The following is a 23024-nucleotide window of genomic DNA, read 5'->3' as shown; positions in this document are numbered from 1 at the left end:
ACCACACGTCAAGGGCAGTGCAGTATTTCCAGAGTCACACTGGAATACAACACTGAACTTCCCAGTCAATTACAGGATCCTTATCTGCCTGCCAGACTGCTGCAGAAGGCGTTGGGTGTCACTCAGGTGTGGCTGTGACCTCCCTGAGAGCAGTGCAAGGAGGTCACAGTGACAGCCCAGCCCCCCCAGGCCCTGGCTGTGCCTCTGTGCCACCAACCACATCCCCACATCAACAGAGGGTTTGCAGGCAACTTGACTTTAAAAAGCACATTTTAGTATAAATACTATATTTATTAAATATCTTTACAATTTATTTAAATGTATTTACAGAACTATTCCTGCATAAGTTATACCTCAGACATGAAATTCACATAATTGCCTCTTGGGTAAGCACAGATGATAGTCTCATTTTAACAGCAACAAAAAAGCATCCTCAGATACAGACTCAGATTTGCTTCATTGTTTCAGCTATCTTTGCCAGAAACCACTGCATACAGTCGGGTTCTCCGCACAGCAGCTGCTCCTCCTCTGGAGAAAGGATATCCCTTTGGTGATGGACATTCCATCACCAAATCCTCCCATCCCTGCCAGATCGTCACCTCTCCCTTCTCCTCGACTCACTTGTAACTGCCTGGTCCCAAATCTGGTTTTTGGTTTGCTTTTGTTTTCAGCCTGAAAAGGACATTTAGGACTGTATGTGGCAGCTCTCCCAAAGATAGCCAGGAAAACAGCAAGGAACCACAGAGCTTCTCCAATTCACATCTTCACCCTGTCCCACCCCAATCCCTACGGCTGCTGCTGCAGCAATCTCAGGTTCCTGGGGGACGAAGCTCCTCCCGTTCCTCCAGATCCCTGCTCCCAACCAGCAGCTCCCACAACAAACCACAACCCCCTGCAGCAGCTCCAAGGCAGCCCGTGCTCAGCAAACACCTTTCCTGTACATTCCTCTTGTGAACATTCCCACTGACCTAACCCCTAGCAAGTGTTACTGCTTCATGCATCGCTGGGAATTGTTTTTGATAGGATGGGCCCTGTCATTTCCTTCTCCAAAGATCAGTTGTGCGCAGACAGCGTTAAGTTCATAGGAAAAAATCAGGTTTGATATGTTCAGAGTGCACGTCTTAAAAAAAACCCAAAACAATCAAGCATGTGATAAAAATATCAATTCTTTATAATACAGTATTGCTTTATAAACAGATGGAAAAGCTAAAAGCTTTACTGGTCTTTGGTGTGCCCGGTGAGGGAAAAACTCATGATTTGTAAATCAAAACCCAAATTTGTTCTTTATTTAAAAAAACCCAACAGGTCATGGTGTGATATGAGGCAAACGGCTTAGTGGACACAGACAGGGAGGAGCGGGAATCGGGGAATTCCAGACCCTCTGACCCACACTCGTCCCCAGGGAAAGCTCTGGAAAGCCGGGAAGGGGAACAGGGAAGGCTGGGGACTGTGCTGAGAGCAGAGAACAGCCCGGGGCCACGGGGGCAAAGGAAAAGAAGAATTGATCAAATCTGCTCTAACCCAGAAGCGTGCGAGTAAATACTGGATAAATGTAAAGACACCCAGAGTCGGGAGAGAAAGGCCCCTCCCAAACAAGAAACAAAGCCCTGTTCTGCATGTGAATACATTCCTCCAAGACAGCCAGAGACAGCTTGTTCAGGTTAAAAACAACAAGGACTGACAGGTTGTGCAAAGTTCTCCACCACTCACTGTTCGTGTGTCGCAAAACTAATTAATTTTTCTTCATTAATATAATCCTCCCCATACCCTCACCAAAATCCTATTTTGGTCAAGTTAGGGTAGTTAAGGCATTTTGACGAGTAATTACAAGGTGATTTAAAGTAGATATCTAACATTATGCCAATTGAGGAATAGCAGATAAATTACTGAAGAGCTCCCAAATTAATCACTTATTATAAATGAAATGCCTGTTACAAGCATGATGCACTGAAATATAGTAAAATGACATGTACATGGTACATGTTAAATGACCTTAAATAAAAGCTTGACATAGTTACGCAAATATACAGTACAAGTCCACAAAAATTCTTTAAACAAGTTGAGGTAACCTCAAACTTAAACAGTTTTAATACAATAAACCAGGTAGTAAAAATCTCCTCTTGAGAGCAGGCAAGATTCCTTACTGATCAAGTTTAACTGCACTCACCTAAACAGCAACATTACCCGACTTTTTATATATAAAAACATGGCTTTAATTTATTTCTACATACTTCTCTACCAGCAAAAAAGTTAATGAAAAACTGACCAAAAATATATATATCTTTACAGCTCTCAGCTTTCATATGAGCCTCAGGAAAGGAAAAGGAAAGCTGGCTGGAAAAGGGGGGACAAACGTGAGCTACTGTCATTGAAAAGGAAATGTCATATTGCAAAGTGGCTGTTAGATAACTGTAAACATCATTAAGGATCATTGAAACCCCTAAATTTTAGTTAAAATGAAATGTAGGCTTTGCTGATTATTCATTAAATTTCCATTTTCGTACTCGCTGCCGCTGCCGCAGCAGAAGCAAGGAGGTGCCTGTTGGAGTCAGAAAGGATCAACTGGACTTAAACTGGTGCAGCATATTCTGTTCTACAAGCGAGAGTGGCAATTATTAACACAAATTATGTTTGATATCAACAACAGAATTATCTACCCAAAGTGAAGACGCTCGGAGTTGAGGATGAGCTGTTTTGTGCAACCTCCCACCGTAGCATTTACCATCATCCCACGCTGAGATGGGATCAAATGCTGAAAGACCTCAACTGTGGCCAGCTCGGCTGTTTGAGACTGAGCTAGAATTTTTGTTTTAAAAAAAATAATAATTATCCACAGCCAAAACATCCAGAACCAGGCCCATTATGGACGAATGATCTGCAGAACTTTTAAGATCACAGTTAAGCACCTGAAATCACAAAACACATTTGCATCCATATAACTTGAACTAGGTTTGTTTGAAATCTCGTACTAGAAAAGGCTCCTAAGGCTGACACCATGGATGGCAAGAGCAGAATGTTTACAGCAGTTATAAATCTCCTGAAAACCGGAGCTCAGAAACACGAAACCTCGGCTATCACTGGAACAAGACTATGCTTTATGGAACTGGGTCTGTAACACACCCTCAACAACAGCGAACGTTCCTAGGAAATAGAGTAAGATGCCCTCGTGCAGAGGCGTTACCTACTGATCTAGTGTGAAAGGTGCCCAACCAATCCCACTCCTTGGAAAGTCACATCTCCAACGCAGCAGCGCTGTGGGATGGATCCTCCCCTGTTCCGGACAAGGACTAAGCTCTCAAAGACAAGCTCCAAGCCTTGAGCTTCTTTATCTCTTGCTGGCAGACCAAGACCAGTGGACTACGAGTGGTTCTTAGCAAGGGCCTCAGCTGCGTCTCAGGCCAGGCTCCGGGCTCAGGAGCAGCTGGGAAGGAAGGAACAATCCTGCCAGCAGGAAACCGGCCCGCGGGCCGGGGAGCTCGGGCAGCGGCAGCACCTCAGTCTGTGTACTCGGCTACGATGGAAAGAAGGACGGTGATGTCGTCTGGTTTCCCCCCTGCAATGGAAGCAAAAACCTCTTATTGCATCAAACCACAGTGGGATGTCTTCTGATGATCTGTGATATTCCCCAAGGAAAGCTCTTTTAAAACTAGTTTAAGTGTCCAAAACCTGGTTTGAGTAGACACAAACTCTGCCTCCCCCACCTCCTTTCCAAACCGAGGGCGCAGTGACATTTAACAAAACCACTCTCCTTTTAAGCTCCAGTGAGATCAAACCATGAAAAGGAGGTCAGAACCCTGAGCATTGCTGGTAGCTGGCAGAGCTCAAAGCCTGTTTCCAGCAGACTCTTTAATAAATGCACAAAAAACCTGACACTGCTTTGTTACATGTAAACTGCCATGAAATCAGATCTCCTCAGGAATTTCCATTGTAAATCAAACACCTCTTTAGCATCCTCTCCAGCACTGTATTACCTCAGGTCTTCCTAAAAGCTACTTAACGTTCTTAATAGTTATTTTTCAATCCTCAACAGCCAGAGCAACACACTCAAATCCTGGAGAAATGGCCCAGAAGAGAGGTTTTGTCATGTGGGAAGTCAAACCAATCCCTTGGACCTGGAGATCTGCAGCCTCACTACTGAGTGACTGAGCTTGGAGCAACACAGAGCCCAAGTGTGACAGCAGCTACCTGAGGAAAGGGGCTTAAGGTTCTTGCAGGAAATCCTGCTCTTCTGATACAGAGATGAGAACATCTTTATTGGCAGAATTCTATTTATTTATAAGTAAAAAATTGTTAGAAGAAAGGTGTTTGCTCAGGCTCAGAGCTCTGCCAGCTGTTTTGCCAGTACCTTTCTAAAGACCAGAAGCAGAACCAACAGAGAGATCAGTATGGGGATGTCAGTGATACAAGGGTTGCAAATTTCAACCAAAAAACCAATCCCAAATCTACCAAAGTGTGGGCAGAAAACAGCTGAAACACAGAAGTAAGAAGAGACCTTAAAAAAACCCAAAACAAAAAAAACCTACCCTCACACAACACCACCCACACACCCGAATCCAAGCAACAAGTCATGTACAGAGTACTGGAGAACTCATCCCAGGCAGGATTCCTGGGGCAGGAATGCACAGATTACAGTAAAAATAAACCAATCAGGGCGCTGTGTTCTCTGTGCTCCAGCTGCTTCCCCACAGGAGGCTCCTGCCCTGCCAGGCCCAGGATGCCCTGTGCAGCCCTGGGGGCTTTGCCAAATCCCACAGGAGCTTGGTGCTCCTCTGCCAACCACATTCCTACTGTTCTGTTTTCCTACAGGATTTTGGAGCAGCAGAACTTCAATTTGCTAAAGATCTCTCCAAGACAGCAGCAGTGGGAGGAGGAGAAGCTCTTACCTCTGACATTCAATCCATTGTCACAGGCAAACTGTGCAAAGGGTGACATGTATGTGGGGTCATAGGCCAGCTCGTGGGCTTGCTCAGCAATGCTCCGTGCAGTCTGCTGGATGCTCTCGTAGTTGGAGTTCTAAATTCATGGGGAAAAGAGTTGATTCTTGTACAGAAGCCTACAGAAGGTTTTGTGCTGATCTGTGTCAGGTTTGGAAATCCTTCACTGCCAAGTCATTAATTACCACCTTCCCCTGCAAACAGAGCCTTCCCCATTCTTTAGGCCTTGTAAACTGGGTTACAACTGTGGATCTTCACAAGGGACAGCCAGACCTCAAATCCCCACCAGCAGCTCAAGACTTGGGTTTGGAGGACTTCCAGAATTTGGAAGCTTAGAAGAATAATACTCAAAACAGACTAAACTATGTCACCTGAAGGGAACAGGGCATTTGGCAGCTGTCCCTGCTGGCACCCTGCAAGGACCTTCCCTCCCTCCCAGGCAGGCTCTGGTGAAGTATTTGCTTTATCCTGAGTGCAAGCCTTGCACCTCTGGCTCTCTCACCCCAGCTGACAAGAGCACCCTTGGGGAGAAGGGGCACTTTAAAGCCAGATGAGAAAAATGCACTGGGAGCACACACACTTTCTCCAGGCTGCATTTTAAGGACTTTTTTTCCTGTTTCAATAATTCTGCTGCTTTCCTCCCAGGCTTTTCTCACTCCAGCCAACATGACAGACAACCACTGCTCTTTTTGTCTGTAACCATTTTTAAATGCCTTGTCATTTCAAGAGCCTTCCCCGCAGGTTTGGGAATTAGCAGGCATTTATGTGATTAACTTTTGGCTGAACCTCTTGGGGAACTCCAGTGCCTTTCCCAAACACACCAAAAGGTGGAGCTCAGCTTTCTTCCACAAGAGAATTCCAACTCCATGGCCAGCCAGGACAGCCTAACTGTGCACAGACAAGGGTGTGGGGTGGCTGCAGCCCCAGTGACACATTAGTGACCTGTGGAGCTGCAGGACAAGAGGAGGCTAAATTCCCTTGAAACCAAACTGTAATGCTCTTATTTGCATTTCACAGCAAAATAGTTTCCTCAAGGAGTTTATACATATTGATATCTCCTTAAGTGTACTTCCCTTTCTGTAAGTAAATAGCCTGAAGCCAAATGTTCTCAGCCAAGTTAAAATATTTTAATGTATTCTTACTATTTAAAAAGAACATTTGTGGTCACTAATGTGGAAAAGTTGACAGGATTTTTTTTTTTTTTTACAGAAGATTACACTGAAGATTTTCACTGCACGTGCAACCCACAATTGAGACAGCCCATACTATGTCAGAATTACTGGTTAGAGAAGCTGAAAGTTATTTTAAGTGTAAGCTCACCCTCAAGTAACCCAGGAGAGGCTTCTCTGTTTTCCAGTGTATCATCTCCAACCTGCAGGTGCAGGTTGTGCCCAAAGGCAGCCCTTGCTATCTCCTCTTTCCCTTCCCCTCCTCCTCTCTCTCCCTCAGCAGTTACTGACACAGAACCAGCTCTTATTTGGGAGTTTATACCCAAGCTGCTGCTTCTGCATTCAGCCTGGATGCAGATCCAAGAGAAAGTCCTCTGGGCTCAATGTCCCTTGCACAGCCCACATGGGATATAACCTGAAAAGCCTTTTCAGGACACAGCGCTTTGTGGTGGGGTTTTTTTATAAAACACAAAGGTTTCAGCTATCAGAAGTAAAAGAAGGAACTGTAAAGGTTCAGCCAGCACAAAACATGTGAGAGTTTGAGAACACACACACTCACCTTCAGCTTTTTCAACTCCTGTAGGATCATGTAGTCAGGCATGTTGTCAAACAGCCCGTCGGTGGCGGTCAGGATGATGTCCCCAAGCTGGACATCGAAGGACGTGCTGTCAGCGGCCTCGGGGCTGGGGATGGACAGAGGTTAAAGGACTCCAGCCCTCACAAAGACACCAAACAACCTCCAACAGCACATCCACAGCCTCTGCACTTCTCTGCTCTCGGGGCTTTGTGCAAGGGAAAGGGATAATCACTCACTGTGGAGCTTTAGCACCGGCACAGGCTGTCAGGAAAGCCCCAGCACAGGCCCTGGGATTGCAAACAGGTCCTGTTCCAGCTCCCACACCCAGGATTTGCACTTAAAATTCCCACATGAACAATCCTGCAAACTAATCTGCTTCAGGAGTGTGTCTCCAAGGAAACCAGTAAGCAGAATGGCAGCTCAGGGTCCCTTCTGCTCATCTAGAAGATGTAAGAGAGTGATACTTGAAAGAACAATTCATAACAGGCCTGGCCCAAACACTTCAGGATTCTGAATCACTTTCTAATTCAATGGAATATGAAACATGTCTGGAAATCACTACCAGGAGGCCAGAGTCTTTTGGAAAGCTTGTGCCTAACACATTACACAACAGCAAGAGCAGAAAACACCCAGTTTGGGCACGAATACTGCTGCAAAATCTGATTCTCACAAGCAACATAACAACAAACCTTTCATTTTTAAAGACTCTTCAGGGCTCTGTAAAAAGGAGAAATTGCTGCATCCCAGGCCACTGGGCTCTGCCAAAACACACAGGAGCTGCTTTGCTCAACTGATGTGTAGCTTCAGGAAGGCTGATGGAGTTAAGATTGCCTGCCTGTGCCCATATATAGCCAAATTCATCACTGAACTGGGACAACAAACAAAAAAGGACAGGAGAAGCGTTTCGACAAGGAGCCTGAGTACTAATTAACGTCAGGAACAGTGCAGGAACCAGCAGAAAGCTGTAATCATGATTCAGAGCTGAAGTGTGGGAGCACATTTATCTTGTGCTTTCCTTATTACTGGATGACTCAGATTACTTGGCTTCCCTGACTTCCACTGGACATTATCAATTATCCTTCTGCTTTTTGTTTTTATCGTCTTCCTACAGATGACAGAGAATCTCAGAAAAATGAAAGATTTTTTTACAGCTCTGAAATTTCAAGGGATCATTTAATTTTAGTCTAACAAAGAGCTTGGATTACTGAAGGGTTCTAATTTCAGAGTCCTACCCTGGCTTCTTCTCAGCAGTTGCAGGATGAAGAAATTAAACCACACACAAGAATGGTCAGTCAGGAGTTTCAACAGCTTAACCAACACTTTCAAAAAGAGCTATTTTGGATTAAAGTCTCAGCTTTTACTGCATCAGCCCTGATACTGCATAGAGTCATTTAGGTTGGAAAAGACTCAAGCAACGTTGAGTCCAACACTTCTGCCTACTGCATTCCCTTTACTCCATGGCCATTCTTTGAAGATCCTGTTACCACCTCCCTATGCTCAGATGAGGGATATCACTTTAATGAGTCAGACATTTTGAAAGCTGAATTTTAACACATATTTGAAAGCTGTTTATTTTTGAGTTTCTGTCATATTACATTCACAAAGTCAGGATGGATCAGCCTGACATTCCTAAGGGAAGACACAAGAACAAGCCTGCCTTTGAAACAACTCATTTCTGTGAACAGATTGTCCTTTCCTCATACTCTCATTCCCAGCTTGGTGTTCTGCCAAACAGTTTTTTTGCTGGTTTTGGTCAAATACAATATGCTGCTGGAAACAGCAAGTTGGAAACACAAGTTACAGTCACATGTCCCTGTGCTCTATTCTTCAAGTACTTGCAACCTCGGTGCCAAGATATCTAAATTAGCTACTCCAAACAGTCCCAAGGGAGCACAGGCAGGGATTGGAACCAAAGCTTGCTGGAAGCCCAGCCACTTGTCCACACTCCAGGTATAGTGGGTGACATCTTCCCATGGATCAGAACAAGCCCATGGCTGTGGGAATATGCCATGCCACCATGAACAGACCAATAAATCCAGACTGTGCAACAGGTACAAAGTTAAGCACAAGGTGAGAAATGTTCATGTTACCCAAAGAGGGAGGGTGGCAGGTGCAGGACCTGACTGGATGTGTGTTTATATCCTGTGAGGTACAGAAGAGCCCCACAGCAGCAAAACTGCATTTTTTTTGGGAGCTGGTCACATGCACAGATTAAAAATGAAAGTTGTTCTTCCCCCTTACCTGTCACTTAAGACAACTCCTTCTGCTTCTGGTGGAGCTATTGACAGTTGGAAGGGAGTGTTGAAGTAATGCTGCTGCTCGTCGGATCGATGGACGACTTCTCCACCTCTGACTACCAAAAACCCAGAATCTCCCAAGTTGGCTGTATGTAAACGATGACTTGATCTGTCCAGGACTACTATACAAGCTGTGCTGCTCCCTGCAAACACAGAGACTGCAGTCAGCCCTACAGGAACTGCTTGTTCTCTCACTGATCTGATCAACAGTTCAGTTACTACAACATTCATCAAAGCTTGAAAGTCAGGAGAAATGGAAATACTCAACAATACCAGAATTAATACAAAATAAAACCAGCATAATGCTAGCAATCTTTGCCATACAAACTATGATTTTTGTGTAGAATTTACTCTTTCTGCTTTGATTTTGGTAAACACATTATGCTGACAAATACCTGTTTTGTTTGGCTTTATTTACAGTTTTCCATCCCAACATATGTCAGCACATTCTGCTATAGGACCGGATTTACAGAACTCACATAAAATACTGAAATTCCAAAATCATGGAGATAATAGAATTCTAGTAGCATCCATACAATGCTAGGAGCTCTCCACACAGTTTCACTCAGCTGTAAATAAACCACACCAAGTAAAGAACTGATTGCAATTAAGTATTAGGCCCTGCTGCATTTCTCTGCTCAGAACATGAAATACTTTTCCTCCCAGCCTGCCTCTACAGAGCTGGCTTCAGGTTTAAAAAAATAATAATCCCATCACATCTTCAAGACACCAACTCTACAAGTTTAAGAAAACAAATGTTTCAGAGACAAATACAATTCTAAATTAAAGTAATAGCAGAAAAATGATGTCAATTGTGCTTGGAACTATCCCAGCCATGCTTGAGGGCACTGAGGAATTCTCCATTCATTCACTGGGAAGTAGCCACCAACTGTGCTTGGTTGCAAGCCACAAAAATGCTGTATTGCAAAGAAACCCAAAGTCCTTCACAGCAAACAGCAATCACTCAATTCTGCAAACAGGACAGGACAGCACAGCCACCAAAAGACCTTGCAATCCCCAAGAGGGGGAAATAGAACTTCAGCACTTCTGCCCCATATCACCAGCTCATGAACTGTCTTCACCTTCTACCCTGGTGTTCTTCCAGCAGGATTTTCCAAGCACAGCTCCATGCTGGACAGACCACAAGCTTGCAGTGAGCAAAGCTCAGGATCAGGCTTGCTAGTGCAGAAGTCCAGCTGGCTCCAGGCTTTGCCTGCTCCAGACAATTCCCTTTCTAAACAGAGAGTTCCCTACAATGCACTTGCCCTGAATCTGCTCTCTAGTGAACACAGAGGACCTTCCCTGTCCTTAATGAATGTTAAGTCAAAGCAGTATCTCTGGAAAAAAAATCTGATTTGCCATGTGACAGTGTCCAAAACTGTGCTGCAACACAACAGTGATTAAATAAATGGCACAGTTTCCTCCCATTTCAGTTTTATTTTACATTATTTGCTGCATTCAATCCTGATGAACCAAGCATCTAGGATTAAAACACAACAGCAAGGAGAAGTTATTGCCCAATGAATCGTCCTTAATGAGGTCTTCTCCTGTCCTTTTATTTTAAATAAACTCTAAATGCTCATTGCTGCAGTAATTCCAGGGTTTTATTCCTCCTTCTAAAAATACTGTTCTCAGTTAAAGGAGAAACACTAAGGATCATTAGTTTCAAATTCTAACTCTATTAGCAGAGTGTAACCAGGAGGCCATGTGTGGAATTCAGATCTTGTGACTCAGCACACGCTGCTTTTCAGCACTGCAAAGGTCAAGCCCAGCCGAGCTGCTCCGTCTCCAAAGGCACAGGGAGAGCTCTTGCCAGTGCCCCACTTTGGAGCTCACTTACAGCTACACCTGCTTTGCACAAATAAGCACCATTCAACACCCCAAATCCTAATGTAATTACTGACCACTGCTATTTTTGTGACACTTAAGGTCACTCCTGAGGTTCCAACCTATTCTTTAGGCGTATAATGCGAGAACATCTGCTCCCAGCTCAGCAGACAAGTTAAATATAGCTCACACAGCACTGCTCTGGCACAGGAGCTTAAGGTCAGGTGAGCTGTGTGCATTTCATGCAGGGCAAACACTTTCTTGGAGCAGAAGAGGTCTCATGTCCTTTAGAGAAGTGTCCCCTTGGCAGAGCTGTCAGCTGAGCCTGAGTGTGGCCTCTCTATCTGCTCCCAGTCCCCAGGCAGCTGAATGCCCTGTGTCCCATCAATGCTGACACAGAATATGTGAAGCATCTACTTCAGCTGGCTTTCAGAAAGATCTGTAATTAATCCCTCCACAAAGTTTATAAAAATAATGCTACCAGAGATTGTATGATATGAACTACACAAGTCAACCAACTGGGGTTGAGTCCACTGGACATAAAAGGCAACAGGAGCAGAGTAAGGCCAGAAATGAGCAGAACTACATCCAATTATCCTCAGAAAATATTTCTCCTTACATAGCAGAAAGCTGTAACCAGTACCACGAAGAGTTTTCAGCAGAGAACAGTTATTTATACATATAAAATACAGAGTGAGCACATGTGCAGTGTGTTCCACTGCAGAACTCGCTCTGCAAACTCTGGTGAATTCACCCTTCCCACAGAAAGCCTTTTATTTTATATATAAATACACACACATCAACACTCCCTGCATTACTAAATTAATTAAAACAGTTTTAGAAAAAATAAGGATGCCACCAAGGCAACTGCATTTCTATGCTTTCAGTTAATTAAGAGAAGTTAACTGCCTGCAGATTAGCTGCAGACAATGACAAGACATTCAAGCACTCTTCAGTAAACCCATGTGTAACACAACCCAGATTGAACTGACGTATTTTTGGTGTCTTACCAAGCAAAGGTACTTTGTTCTGCAGCAGCTCACAATAGCCTGCGGTGAGAATTCCAACAGGATTGCTTGGAACAAACCGTCCTTCCTTCACTAAACGTTCACACGTCCGCATGAGAGTCCCTGAGAACTGAGAAGGGTCCACCCCGTAGTCTCTCCAGCCACCAACACCATCTGCCACCCCTGCAAGGAAACACAAAACCAGAGTTACCTCAACAGAAATGGTTTCTAAAACAAGGGGTTTAATTATTTGCATCACTCATGATATTTGGGAACTAAAATGTAGGACATGGCACCTGCCTGGAAAACATTTTTGATTAACAAATAAATTTCTGAGTATTTCTAAGGTAACTTCTGATATCAGCTCCCCAACCAATCTCCAAATATAATCTGAACTGCTGAAAGGAAGGTAGAAATCTAATGCTGAGAATGAGGAAGATGGGGATTCAATCCCATTAACCTCTCATCAGTCCATTAAAAGGGAAGAGGTTTTATTAATTTTAAAAGTGAAGGTCAACATTTTAGCTAGTACAGAAATGACACAGAAACTCTTCCTGCTATTCAGGAGCACAGTTTTTCCTCAGACGACCTCCTCATATGAAGGACAATGATTTCTATTTGGTGTTCTCAATTTCTGTAGAAAATACATCTCCATTTTACAAGTGTTTTCCAAAATCCATGTAACCAACACAATGCTGGGACCTACCCCCTTCAAGGAGAGTTTGTTGCTTACAGCTTCAGCCAAGCAAGAGAATGAAAACTGACTATGATCCAGAGAATTTTCAGTTATTCAAAACAAACCTGGATATCAGAAAATTAGACCAATTCTGCCAAGGCCCCGAGAGCTTCTAAGCAACAGGGAAAACAGTGACTGTGGTCATGGAAAGGGGGTGATCAGAGGGAGGTGAGCAGCAGACACATTTTCTGCTGGTCCTTTGGTTCAAGAACTTTGAACTTCTTCCAATTGCCTAAATGATAAAAGCAAAATATTGCTGAAGGTATTACTTGAGATTAGAATGCTACTATGTAGAAATTTTTCTCAAAATCTTTTTGATCCTCAGCACGGTACAAACCATTTCAAGCAGAGATTTCCAAAACATAGTAAAGCTGAAATATGTTCACGATAAAAGCACAAAAAGTGAATTTCAGTGCTCAGATTGTGCTGAAGGACAGTCTCCTCAGGAAAAAACCTCCACTATTATCAAAGGCATGAAAATGTGAGTGAGAAGATCAAATTCAATTTCCTCATCTCCCAACGCCCTTCACATGGGACACAGTCTGAAACTGAGATGGAAGGTTTAGAGCCGACCTTGGCGTGAACTATAATCTGACAGGAGGTTATGGCCAGATTCTGAACAGCCTATCAACATTAATCAGATTTCTCCCTAAAATAGTGCACAACCTTTTAGACACCTGCTTTGTCCCTCTGCCTTCTCAGAAGAATGTTACAGGAAAGCAGATCCCTGCATTCACCTCTTTGAGCAGTCCCTGGGAAGAAGCTCATGCAAACGCACCCGGCATTCTCAGAATTGACTTTTCTAGATTCTTCAAGAACAGATTAACCCTCTCCCTACAGCTCTCACAGCCTCAGGTTAATACTGGATTAACCCTTTGCTTTCTGCTGCCACAGACAAGTCAAGAACAAGAGATCATAAAGGAAAGGTTCTAGATCTGGAACTTGAAACAGAAACTCAGCTTCAGGTTGAATGATGGTGCTTTATGTGAAGTCACCAGATAAACATTTTTTTCCCCTGCCCTTTAAAATGAACATAGTCCAGATGTATTTCTGCACTGCTTCCCTGACAACAAGGAAAATGCAATGAAAAGATGTTTGACAAATGCTGCCCAAAGCTCTTGGCTCCCAAGGCTTGCAAAGAAAGCTCAGCAGAAGTTACAGAGTTCCCTCGAGCGATCCAGAAAATCCTTTTACATCAGTGTTGGGAAACACTGAAACACAAACACTGCAGCTTTAGCACAGAGAACCAGAAAGCCACCACAGCAAGCACCTGAGAAGGTCAATGATCAAAACCCATTCCATTTTTAAAGGAAAAATGAGCATGCCATGTGTCTTTCTTTGTATGTGAATCCATAATCATGGCAGCACTCTTCGTACCCTATCCTGAGCCAGGCACTGCCTTTGTCTGCCTGCCTTCTTGTCTGCTTTTTGCAAGCTATAAGCAGCTTTAAGTAGGTTCTGCCAGTGCCTTCCAAAGCAATCACCCTCCAGATCCCCCTGCAGCTCCTCTGGCTCTGCCTGGTACCACACCTGAGAGGACAGAGGGTCTGATCCCACAGCACCAGGACAGCTCTCCTGCCCCACTCCACCCCAAGCAGACACAACCACTGCACCAGGAGCAGCCCTGGGGGCTCCTTTCAGTGACACCTCCACAACCCCCCAGCAGATACCAACTCTATTTCTTGGCCTTGCCCCAACTGGAAAAGGTTGGGCTTTATAAAGGTTTGGGGCCAAGACCTTTAATCATCCTGTCCAACCTCCAATATGGTGTTAAAATAAACCCAGCATCTTCACATTCTGCAACCTCTGTAAACTGAACAGCTTCACTGGGAAAGGAATATGTGACTTGGAAACAGTCTGAGTAAACTGCTGCTGAAATACATGAAATATAAATGAGAATAAAACTTAAGTAAACTTTGTGCTATTTGATATACAACAAACAAGGAGTGAAACTTTGTCAAACTCCAGAAGCAGCAAAAACTAAAAACACAGCTTTGATTAATACCAGGTTTTCCCTCTGTCATCAAAAGAAAATTCAAAGGTGTTGCTATTGGCAGGATCACTCCCAAGGAATAATGCCAAGCTCTATTTATACATAATACCTTTGCTTTCATCCAAGAAAAAAAAAATAAGGTATATATTAAAAATAATTATTTTTCAACAAATACTGAGGTTTTCCTTTGAGACATAAACCATTGAGTTCTAGTATTAACCATGTTAAAAATTAGGAATCACAGGACATTTAAAACAAAATGCATGGCTGAGAATTGCTGACATTGAACTGTACACAAACCCTGGGCTTTTTTTTCATTCCTGCCATTCAGTAAATGAGAAAATTTTATACAAAGAACATTTCTGTGGCTATTCCTTGTTCAAGCCCATGCAGAAATTACACAAGCATCCACGTGACAGTGCAATGCCTGCAGCTAGATGAACCACCACTGTAAATAAAGCAATTGAAAATTTCACAATAAATTACTTCAAGAGAATAAATACTTCTCAAGTATTTAACTGTATTACAAAGATCTTTCAGAATCTGAGTTAACACTCCACTACATTGCCTTGTGCTGGAAAAAATAAATATGCCTGCCAGATAAAATACTTGCTGCATTTGTCAATCCAAAAACTGACTTTTTTGCAACCTTCAAAGATTCAGAATATCAAAATCTCTCTCAGAGAAACACCTGTCAGGCAGTTACAAGACAAAGCACAAATCACTGATGCTGCAGCACTGAAACTGAGCCAGGGAAGATGCTGGTGGTGAAACTTGTTAAAGCTGATTTCAAAATGCTAAAAGCACCTGGGATAAGATTCCACTGAAATGTAAATGTGAAGCTGTTCTGCCTGCCAGCACATGAGTTCCCTGCAGAAGCCCAGGGCAAACCAGCCAGTGCTGAAAGCAGCAATATCTGCTTTTCACCACTCACTTGTGTGAGTGAGATCCAGGTGTTCTCCTGGCTCACTGCAAATATAAACTAAACAGCCTGAAAGTTCATAACAAAGGCCTGATACTGATCAAACCCTGTTTAATATAAATAATGTTATGAGGGGCAGTTCTGGTTAGCTGGCAAATTAACCTGCACACAGTCAGGGTCCAAAAGCACCACCCTGTCCAAAAATCTCTTGAGAGTTGGACATTTTGAAATATTGCATCAGCCAAGAATAAAAATCACACACAGAAGCAGCAGGCAGGCACAAGTGTGTCAGCAGGAGCTGCTTTTGCATGCAACCACAATTAACTTTCTAAGGCACTCCGCACATCCTACTGAACTTTCAATTTCTTGAGATCCTTACCTGAAATAGCAATGAATCACTCCTAAAAGAACATCAAAAGGATGTATTTATAACTGAATTTTGCATCAAATATGAAGGATAAAATGGTAAAAAGTGCAATGAGTTGCACCACACAAGTCTGAAATATAGCACCTAGTATTTGTCAACATCAGAACTGAGATAAAATGATAAGATTTCTTGTTTTATCAGTGGGGGGATAAATCACACACCTAGACAGGTTCTTCATCTAAACCAAGTTCAATGCTCAAAGCCAGCACTAACTCTCAGCAGCTCCCCTGGATCTGTTAGAGCTGAAGGGTGTCTACCCCCCTCAAGGTTTTGACAAAGAAATAACCCAGTTAAATACAAACCCCTAAGGACAGAAGGACAGATGGTGTGTGACTGCTAACAAGTTACAGAAGGGAAGGTTACTTATTCACACTGTTACAGTAAAACTTAAACTACCCTTGCATGAAACAGAAAGGTTCTGGAAGAGTAACTGGGTAAGTGACAAGGAGCAAAAAGCAAAGGCAAAGTGAGCAATGATCTTGAGGAACAAACTGAAGGAGAAAAAACACGGAACTGGAAACATTAAATTGTGCATCTACTCCCAGAAGAAAGCAACAGTTCCTTATATCTATTTCCCCTCCCACTACAGCACACTTGCTCCTGAAACAGATTTTTACCAGGAAGATTTCCTCCCTATTTTATTGAAGCCTGAGTAATCACTCAGTGCATCTGGGAAGCTCCAGGAGAACAGTGAACTATAAATTATTTCTGCAGGCTTTATAAAAAATTCCCTAGTTACAACTACCTCATTTCTCAAGGTGTTCAGTGACTGTGGAACTGCTGAGGAAGGGCAGGTACTGGGTGCAGACACTGAAATAAATCCCTGCCAGTCTGACCCATCTCAGGCTCAGTATTACAGCATGCATGAACCAGAGCAAAGAGCAGGAGATTTTTCCAACGCTTCCCATGCACAGGTATGATTAACCCTCACCTCCTGCACTGTGCTCAGCTTTGCCTATTTCCCTCTGATTTCTGACAGAACCTGCTCCTCCTTCAGGCCAAGATCTGTGTATGAAGGGAAAACTGGCTGCCATCAAAAAGCATCAATAGCATTTACAGTTAAAACCCGTGTGCAATGTCCTTGCAGAAACTGTGGGAAAGAAGAATAACCAGATATAAGTTTCATTCTCAGAGGTTACATTCAATGCTGCTCCAGAGCAGCTCTGTTGACACAAGTCAGCCTGTGACTGTTAATGGGGTGGTTCTCAATCTCTAGTGTCCCTGCAAATGCCAGCACTGATGCTCCCACATTAAACAGAAAATTTCCTGTGACCTGTCACAAACTAAGACTCGTGTGCAGCTCTGCAGATCTCTGGCCCTGCCTCTCAGGCTCCTGAGCTCTCACATGCAGTAGGTGAAAGGTGACTCCGAGGGAGGCGGGCCATGCTCGGCTCCTTTAGTGTGATAAGTTGTGATAAGGCAGCAATCTCTTTAATAGGTATGATACCAAATAAACCACTTAGCACAGTCCTCTATAACCTTCAGGTTTCCAAGGAAGGATCCCTCTCTCCTCTACAGCTTCCAGAACAACCTTGACATTTCATCTACAAATCCTCTGAGGTGCTGAAGTTTACTTTTCCTGATGACACTAACAATATTCCAGGGCTTTGTCACTCTGCAGTTTTACCTACCTCCTATGCAGGCTGCTGATAAAATTTTCAAACCAAGTGCTGTTCCTTTCACTTTAGAGTAGCTGCCCTGCAGCACCTGGACACTTCCCTCCCCCCAAAAACTAAAAATCAAAGATTTGCAGCAAAGAGAACAATTGTCAAATTTTAACTCTGCAGTGAACAAACAGTTTCCTGCTGCCAGACAGTTTTTCCTTACTCCGGGGGACAGAAATAGTTTGGAAGAGTCAAGTCACACAGGCTACACCCAGAGTTGTACCCAGCACAGACACTGTATAAGTGATGCTGTCACGGGATGTGCATTGGCTGCTGCAATGTTTCAATAATGACTCACACAACAGCTTGGAAAATCCATAAAAAACCAGCAAAGACATCGGGAGCCTGATAAGGCCAGAACAAGCAAGAAAAAGCAGATCCCAAAATCAAGGAAAAAAACTATCACTAGCATGTGACACCTCAAAAATTTCTAGAGGTGAAAACCTTGGCTTTAACTTTTCCTTCTGGCAATTTAGTGAAATGACTGTAAAATTGTTTAGGTTAATTTTAAAAATTTGGCTTATTCCCTATGTAGTAAATCCTACTTGCATGCTAATGAGAAAAAATAGAGGTGTCAGAGTTTTGGTTTTCAGCTTTGAAAAAAACAGTATTTCTGTCCTCAAAAGTTCCAAAGGCATCACACATTAAGCAGTACAGAACATCTCCCAAATCTCTGTGAGAGGTTTCAATATTCTGAGGATCTGAACACCGAAGACACTGGCAGTGAATGAACAGAAAAGCACACTGTGGTGCAAACAGCAGAAAAAGGAAACAGGCCTGAATTGCAAAGCTCTAGAGATTAACGTTAGCAGTAAAGCCATTTCCTTTCCTTAGGGTGATCCCCAAGGAAAAACTCCTGTTCTGAGCTTCTCGTTTCTCCCTGTGCTCAGAATGGGAAGAAAACCTGTAACATTGACAAGTATGTTCCAGATAAGAATGAGAGACAAAACCCTCGAGGATTCAAGTACACCAGTAGCAGGCCTTATCAAGCCCTGACTGGAAAGAACCTGAACCTTCATCAGCCTTCTGCTGATCTTACTGTGAAAGGATAAAGCTCAGACTGGAAGACACTGTTAAACATTCAGCCTTTGAACTACACAGCACACATACAACAAAAGAAGTGTTTAGCATTTTGATTCTGCTATAAACACCCTGCCAAGCCAACTCTTGTTTGACCTAAGAAAATGAATCCCCAAGCACTCATGCCAAGTGGCTGGGAGTAGTTCCTTCACTGCTCCACCACACCCAACCCATCCCACACAGGCAGGCTCTCCATAGTACACTGGCTCTAGAAAACACTGGCACAGAGGAATGTTACATTAATTATCTGGCCTGGCTTTGTCTCTGAAGACTAATCACTCCAAGTGGTACACTTGAAATTTACTGTGTCAAGTGTTCACTTTGGCTCAAACCACGTGAGCCTCTTCCTTTAAACATCAAAAAAAATGAAGTTTGAAACCCAACAGCAGCTCAGGCAGTTTTGCTGAGGTGCAGAGTTAGGTACTGAGGTAGCACAAAATCTAGGAGGGTCTTAAAAAAAATCATGAAGGAACCTCAGAATTGTGATGGGAGTAAGAGGAACTGAGGGCAGGAAAACACTGGTGGTGCTGAAACTGTCTCTGCAGCAGTGCAAAAGGGCTGGATGAGAGAGTTAAGAGATGACCCCAGCAGCAGAAACTGGAGAAAACTACCACGTCTGTAAAGCTAGGAGCTGCAGATGAAGATGAAAGAGCACCAAGCTGGAAGCATCAAAACTCACCTGAACATTGCTGGTTTTGCAGAAAGCACTGAGACTTTGGGTTTTCAGTATGTGTATTAAAAAAGCAATAAAGAACTGACATAAAAATAGCTTTACTAGGGGGGAAATCCCAAAATCAAACAAACCAACAGGTTTTCTATTTAAATTATTTGCTTCTTGGTACTTAAGACATGCTGGGTCTGCTGCCCTCTTTGCTGTTTGATCCTTAAGTGGAGCTACAATTCTGTCTGTTTCCAAGTTGCCATGAAAATTGATGCAAAGACCAACTCAGAAATGCAACTCTCTGTTGATTCCAGCAGGAACACAAGACAAACTGCAGGTCCACATACAGTAATTACCAAATATGGCCAAAACCACCTAGCAATAATCAAATGGGGCTAAATCTGTCCCTTCCCCACACAAAGAGTCCACTTCAAAGTACAGGAGATCCTGCATTCTCCTAAGGGCAATTGCTCAGTTATTTATCAGTGCTGGTCTAGCATGAACTTTAAAGGCAGCCAGGGTTAGTCACATGCTAAAGGAAGGGTGTCCAACTGCTAATTCTAATCCCAAAAAGTTTATCTGCAAGAGGCACCTCAGAGAAGATGATGAGTGTCTAAAATGCACCCACCAACCTTCCACATCTTGAGAGCTGTGGCATCACTCTTACAGTAACAGCTTCCCTGAGAATAAGCAGCAATAACTGTTACCTAGCACCAACTTGCAGCTTCCTGAGGAAAACCTCTGCTAAAGGCAACCAAGTTACAAAGACAGCACCAAACTGAAGAGCCACCAGCCACTTCCACAGCATGAGACAGCACAGTGCAACCCCATCGGTTTAAAATACACAAATGCAAAAACAAAAAACCACGGACAGAGGCAGGGAGGAGGAAGCTTTTTTCAAGTGTCAAAGTTTTGGTAAAAATTTGCTTCTGGTAGTCACACCACGACTAACTTGTGCAGAGTGTCAGCCAGCCAAATTCAACCTTGAGTACACAGGAGAAAGGTCAAAGCACTGTCAAAAGCAATGTTGCTCATAGTCTGAAGATTCTATTGATTATCCATAATTACTCACGACTTCTAAAATTTGAACCCTTAAGATCCATTTCACCAGTGATTCAAAACCAGAGAGGGCAATCAGGCCAGAACAAACAACGAAACTGAAGTTTGACATTTGATTCCAGTCTCAATGTCACTCTGCCTTTCACTTGACAAGGACATTGCACGCGTTAAAATCAGGAAGTGCCTGTTCAAGCGATCTTGTCTGTTTAAATGCAATGCATGTACATGGGGTTCAGGTTTTAAAGAAAGACAGAAAGTAAAACGCACTGGGAGCTGTTTCTCTGAGTTTTGGAGCCACCAGGCCTTACAGACACCCACAGGTGAGACACCCGGGTTGGGCCCGGACACCCGGCACACACAACCCCCCATGCCAAAGGCAGGCAGAGCTGCAACAAAGAGCCCAAGAGCTTCCTTGGGAAGCTAAAAAAGCGAACTCACGGTGACACTGACAGGCAGAACCAGCTCCTTTGTCTGAGAACGGGCGTTGAGCCGCTCGCCATGTGCAGCTCCGGAGGGGGGGGGGGGGAGGGTCACACAGCGAGGCCGAAGCCACCTCAGCCCCCGGCCCGGCCACTTACCCAGCACATCCGCGGTGCGGTGCCGCGCCACGAAACAGGCGTCATCGCCGTAGCACATGCCTTTCTTGAGGATGCCCTTGCGGAAATCTTTGCCGAAGCCACAGCTGGCCGTCACCAGGCTGTAGTCGCGGGAGTCCGTCTGCGACAGGCCGCCCAGGACCGCCCGCGCCACCAGCCTGCCGTAGGAGAGCACCGAGAACATGGCGTGGGGCGCCCAGCAGCCGAGCGCCAGGAACGCGGGGAGCCACCGGCGCAGCCGCCTCCTGCCCGCCGAGCGCCAGCCGCAGGGCGCCAGCCTTCCTTCCCCTGCCCGCCGGCCCGCGCCGCCGCTGCTCCGAGCTCTGCCCGCCGCGGAGCCTCGTCCCTCCGGCCGCGGCTGCGGTTCACCCGCCCTCGCTGCCCCTCACGGCCCGCGCGCTGCCCCTCGCGCTGCCCCTCACGGCCGGGCTCGCCGGCAGCGCCCCCGCCTTCCGCGCCACCCTCCCCGCCCCCCGAGGGGGGCTGTGCCAGCTCCCCGCTGCCCGCGGAGCTCTTGGGGCTCCCTCCGGGCTCGCTCCCCGCCGCCCGCGGTGCCTGGTCAGAGCCGCCCGCGCCACCCCCGCGCCCCGCCGCCCGCCGCCGCCGCCATCTTCGCCGCGCGTGCTGAGGTGAGGTGAGGGCCCCGGCGCTGGGCGGGGCGCGCGGCCGGCCCCGCCCCTCCCCGCCTCCCGGCGCGCGTGCGCGGCGGCGGAGCGCGGCCGCCCCCCATTGGCTCTCCGCCCCGTCTCATTTGCATGTTGCGGGACAATAACAGCGGGCGGCTCCCGGCAACCCCCGCGGCGCCGAGCGGGGTCCGCGCCCCCGCTCCCGCCGGGCCCCGGCCGCAATTAACGCCATTAACGCAATTAACGTTCTCACAGCGGGCACAGCGCGGCTGCGCCTAACCCACATACTTGCCCTCCACGCCCCGCGTGTCTCGCGTGCTCCGAATAACTCGCGGGAAGTCGCTGGCCGCCGGTGCCCCGTGCCTGCTGAGGACGGTTATGTGAGTCACAGAACTGTGCTGGGTTTTGTGTTTTTCCAAGCGTGACTCGCCCTGTTCTCGCCGGCTCGGAGCGGCCGGGGACACAGCCAGCTCAGCGCCGCGCGTGAGAGGCTTCTCTGCAAACGCGTGGCAAGGCTGGCAGTTAATCCATTTTGGTTAAGGAACGTGAAATGCCAAACAAAAGCCTCACGAGAAGGGTGTGTTGTGCAGACATCGCTCAAACCCCATAAAACCACTTAATTGTAGTTGAGAGTGACACAAAGCTCTCAGCTGGACAATTTCAACAGCAACGACTTCAAGGCATCAATGCTGCAGAGACTCAAAAAGACCCAATTCCTCATTTTCTGCACCTCGCTTTTCCGTGCTGCTCGTGGGTGTGCAATGGTTTTGTCCCCTTGGAAGTTCCCAGCAGGTTGCTCTGCAAATTAGTTTAATTCCTCTGGGTACAGGCACAAGAGGCTGCTGCCACTTATATAACCCGAGACAACAAACAATGGAGGTGTAAATACAGCAGAGGAAGGTGTGAAACCTGCCCCACGAGCTGCCTGCAGTGAAAGGAAGAGCTCTGTACCACAATCCACCACAGAACTCTGCTGAAGCACCCTCACTATCACAGGGAGGCATTTTGCTCCCTGTGCACCTTGACAGAGACAATATTGCCCCTCTTACACTGCTAAAGGCTTAAGCAATGTGTGAGAATTATTCATCTAAAGCTGAAATTGTATCCAAACTTATTAAAAAATTAATCCTCCTGTTAGAACAGGGAGAAAGGGAATGAGCACGAGGAGCAGCCCAGGCCCAGAGTGGTGAATTAGGGAATGGCTGCACAGCTGAATGTGCCAATGTGCTGGAGATAAGGGAGTGTTGCTGCCAGGGCCAGGCAGGGTGTGAGAGCAGACAAACAAGGTAGCTCCTCTCAGTGTCTCACACCCTCCTTTATCAGCAAAGGGAAGCACATATTTGCAGAGCTTCCCCCACAACATCATTCTTTCCCTTCCTTGAGTCTCTTTCTTCCTCTTCCTTGTCCAGGTCCTGTCTAGTTCAAGCCCAGCCTGGTCTAACCCCTCGT

General features: G+C 45.3%; 1 protein-coding gene across 1 annotated transcript; it reads right to left on the bottom strand.

Annotated features, from left to right (window-relative positions):
- Nucleotides 1-270: 270 nt before the first annotated feature.
- Nucleotides 271-21343, bottom strand: PPTC7 (protein phosphatase targeting COQ7). The gene is made up of 6 exons (XM_059863939.1): nucleotides 20932-21343; nucleotides 11815-11994; nucleotides 8922-9120; nucleotides 6663-6786; nucleotides 4884-5013; nucleotides 271-3553 (listed from the first exon to the last, which is right to left on the bottom strand). The coding sequence occupies exons 1-6, from the start codon at nucleotides 21131-21133 to the stop codon at nucleotides 3495-3497; spliced, it is 894 nt and encodes a 297-aa protein (XP_059719922.1). The 5' UTR covers nucleotides 21134-21343; the 3' UTR covers nucleotides 271-3494.
- Between the last annotated feature and the right edge of the window lie 1681 nt (nucleotides 21344-23024).

Source organism: Haemorhous mexicanus, chromosome 19, assembly GCF_027477595.1.
Source record: "Haemorhous mexicanus isolate bHaeMex1 chromosome 19, bHaeMex1.pri, whole genome shotgun sequence".
In the NCBI taxonomy this organism is placed as follows: domain Eukaryota; kingdom Metazoa; phylum Chordata; class Aves; order Passeriformes; family Fringillidae; genus Haemorhous; species Haemorhous mexicanus.
The sequence above is the reverse complement of the archived record's forward strand: the minus strand, read 5'-3'. Positions and strand labels throughout refer to the sequence as shown.

Bases quoted from the DNA above. Each gene is read 5' to 3' on its own strand.
- PPTC7 (XM_059863939.1), bottom strand. From the start codon at position 21,133: ATGTTCTCGGTGCTCTCCTACGGCAGGCTGGTGGCGCGGGCGGTCCTG. The intron at 11,995-20,931 runs GTAAGTGGCCGG...GTTTCCTTGCAG, and splicing joins CCGCACCGCGGATGTGCTGG to GGGTGGCAGATGGTGTTGGT. The intron at 3,554-4,883 runs GTAAGAGCTTCT...CTTCCATTGCAG, and splicing joins CAATGGATTGAATGTCAGAG to GGGGGAAACCAGACGACATC.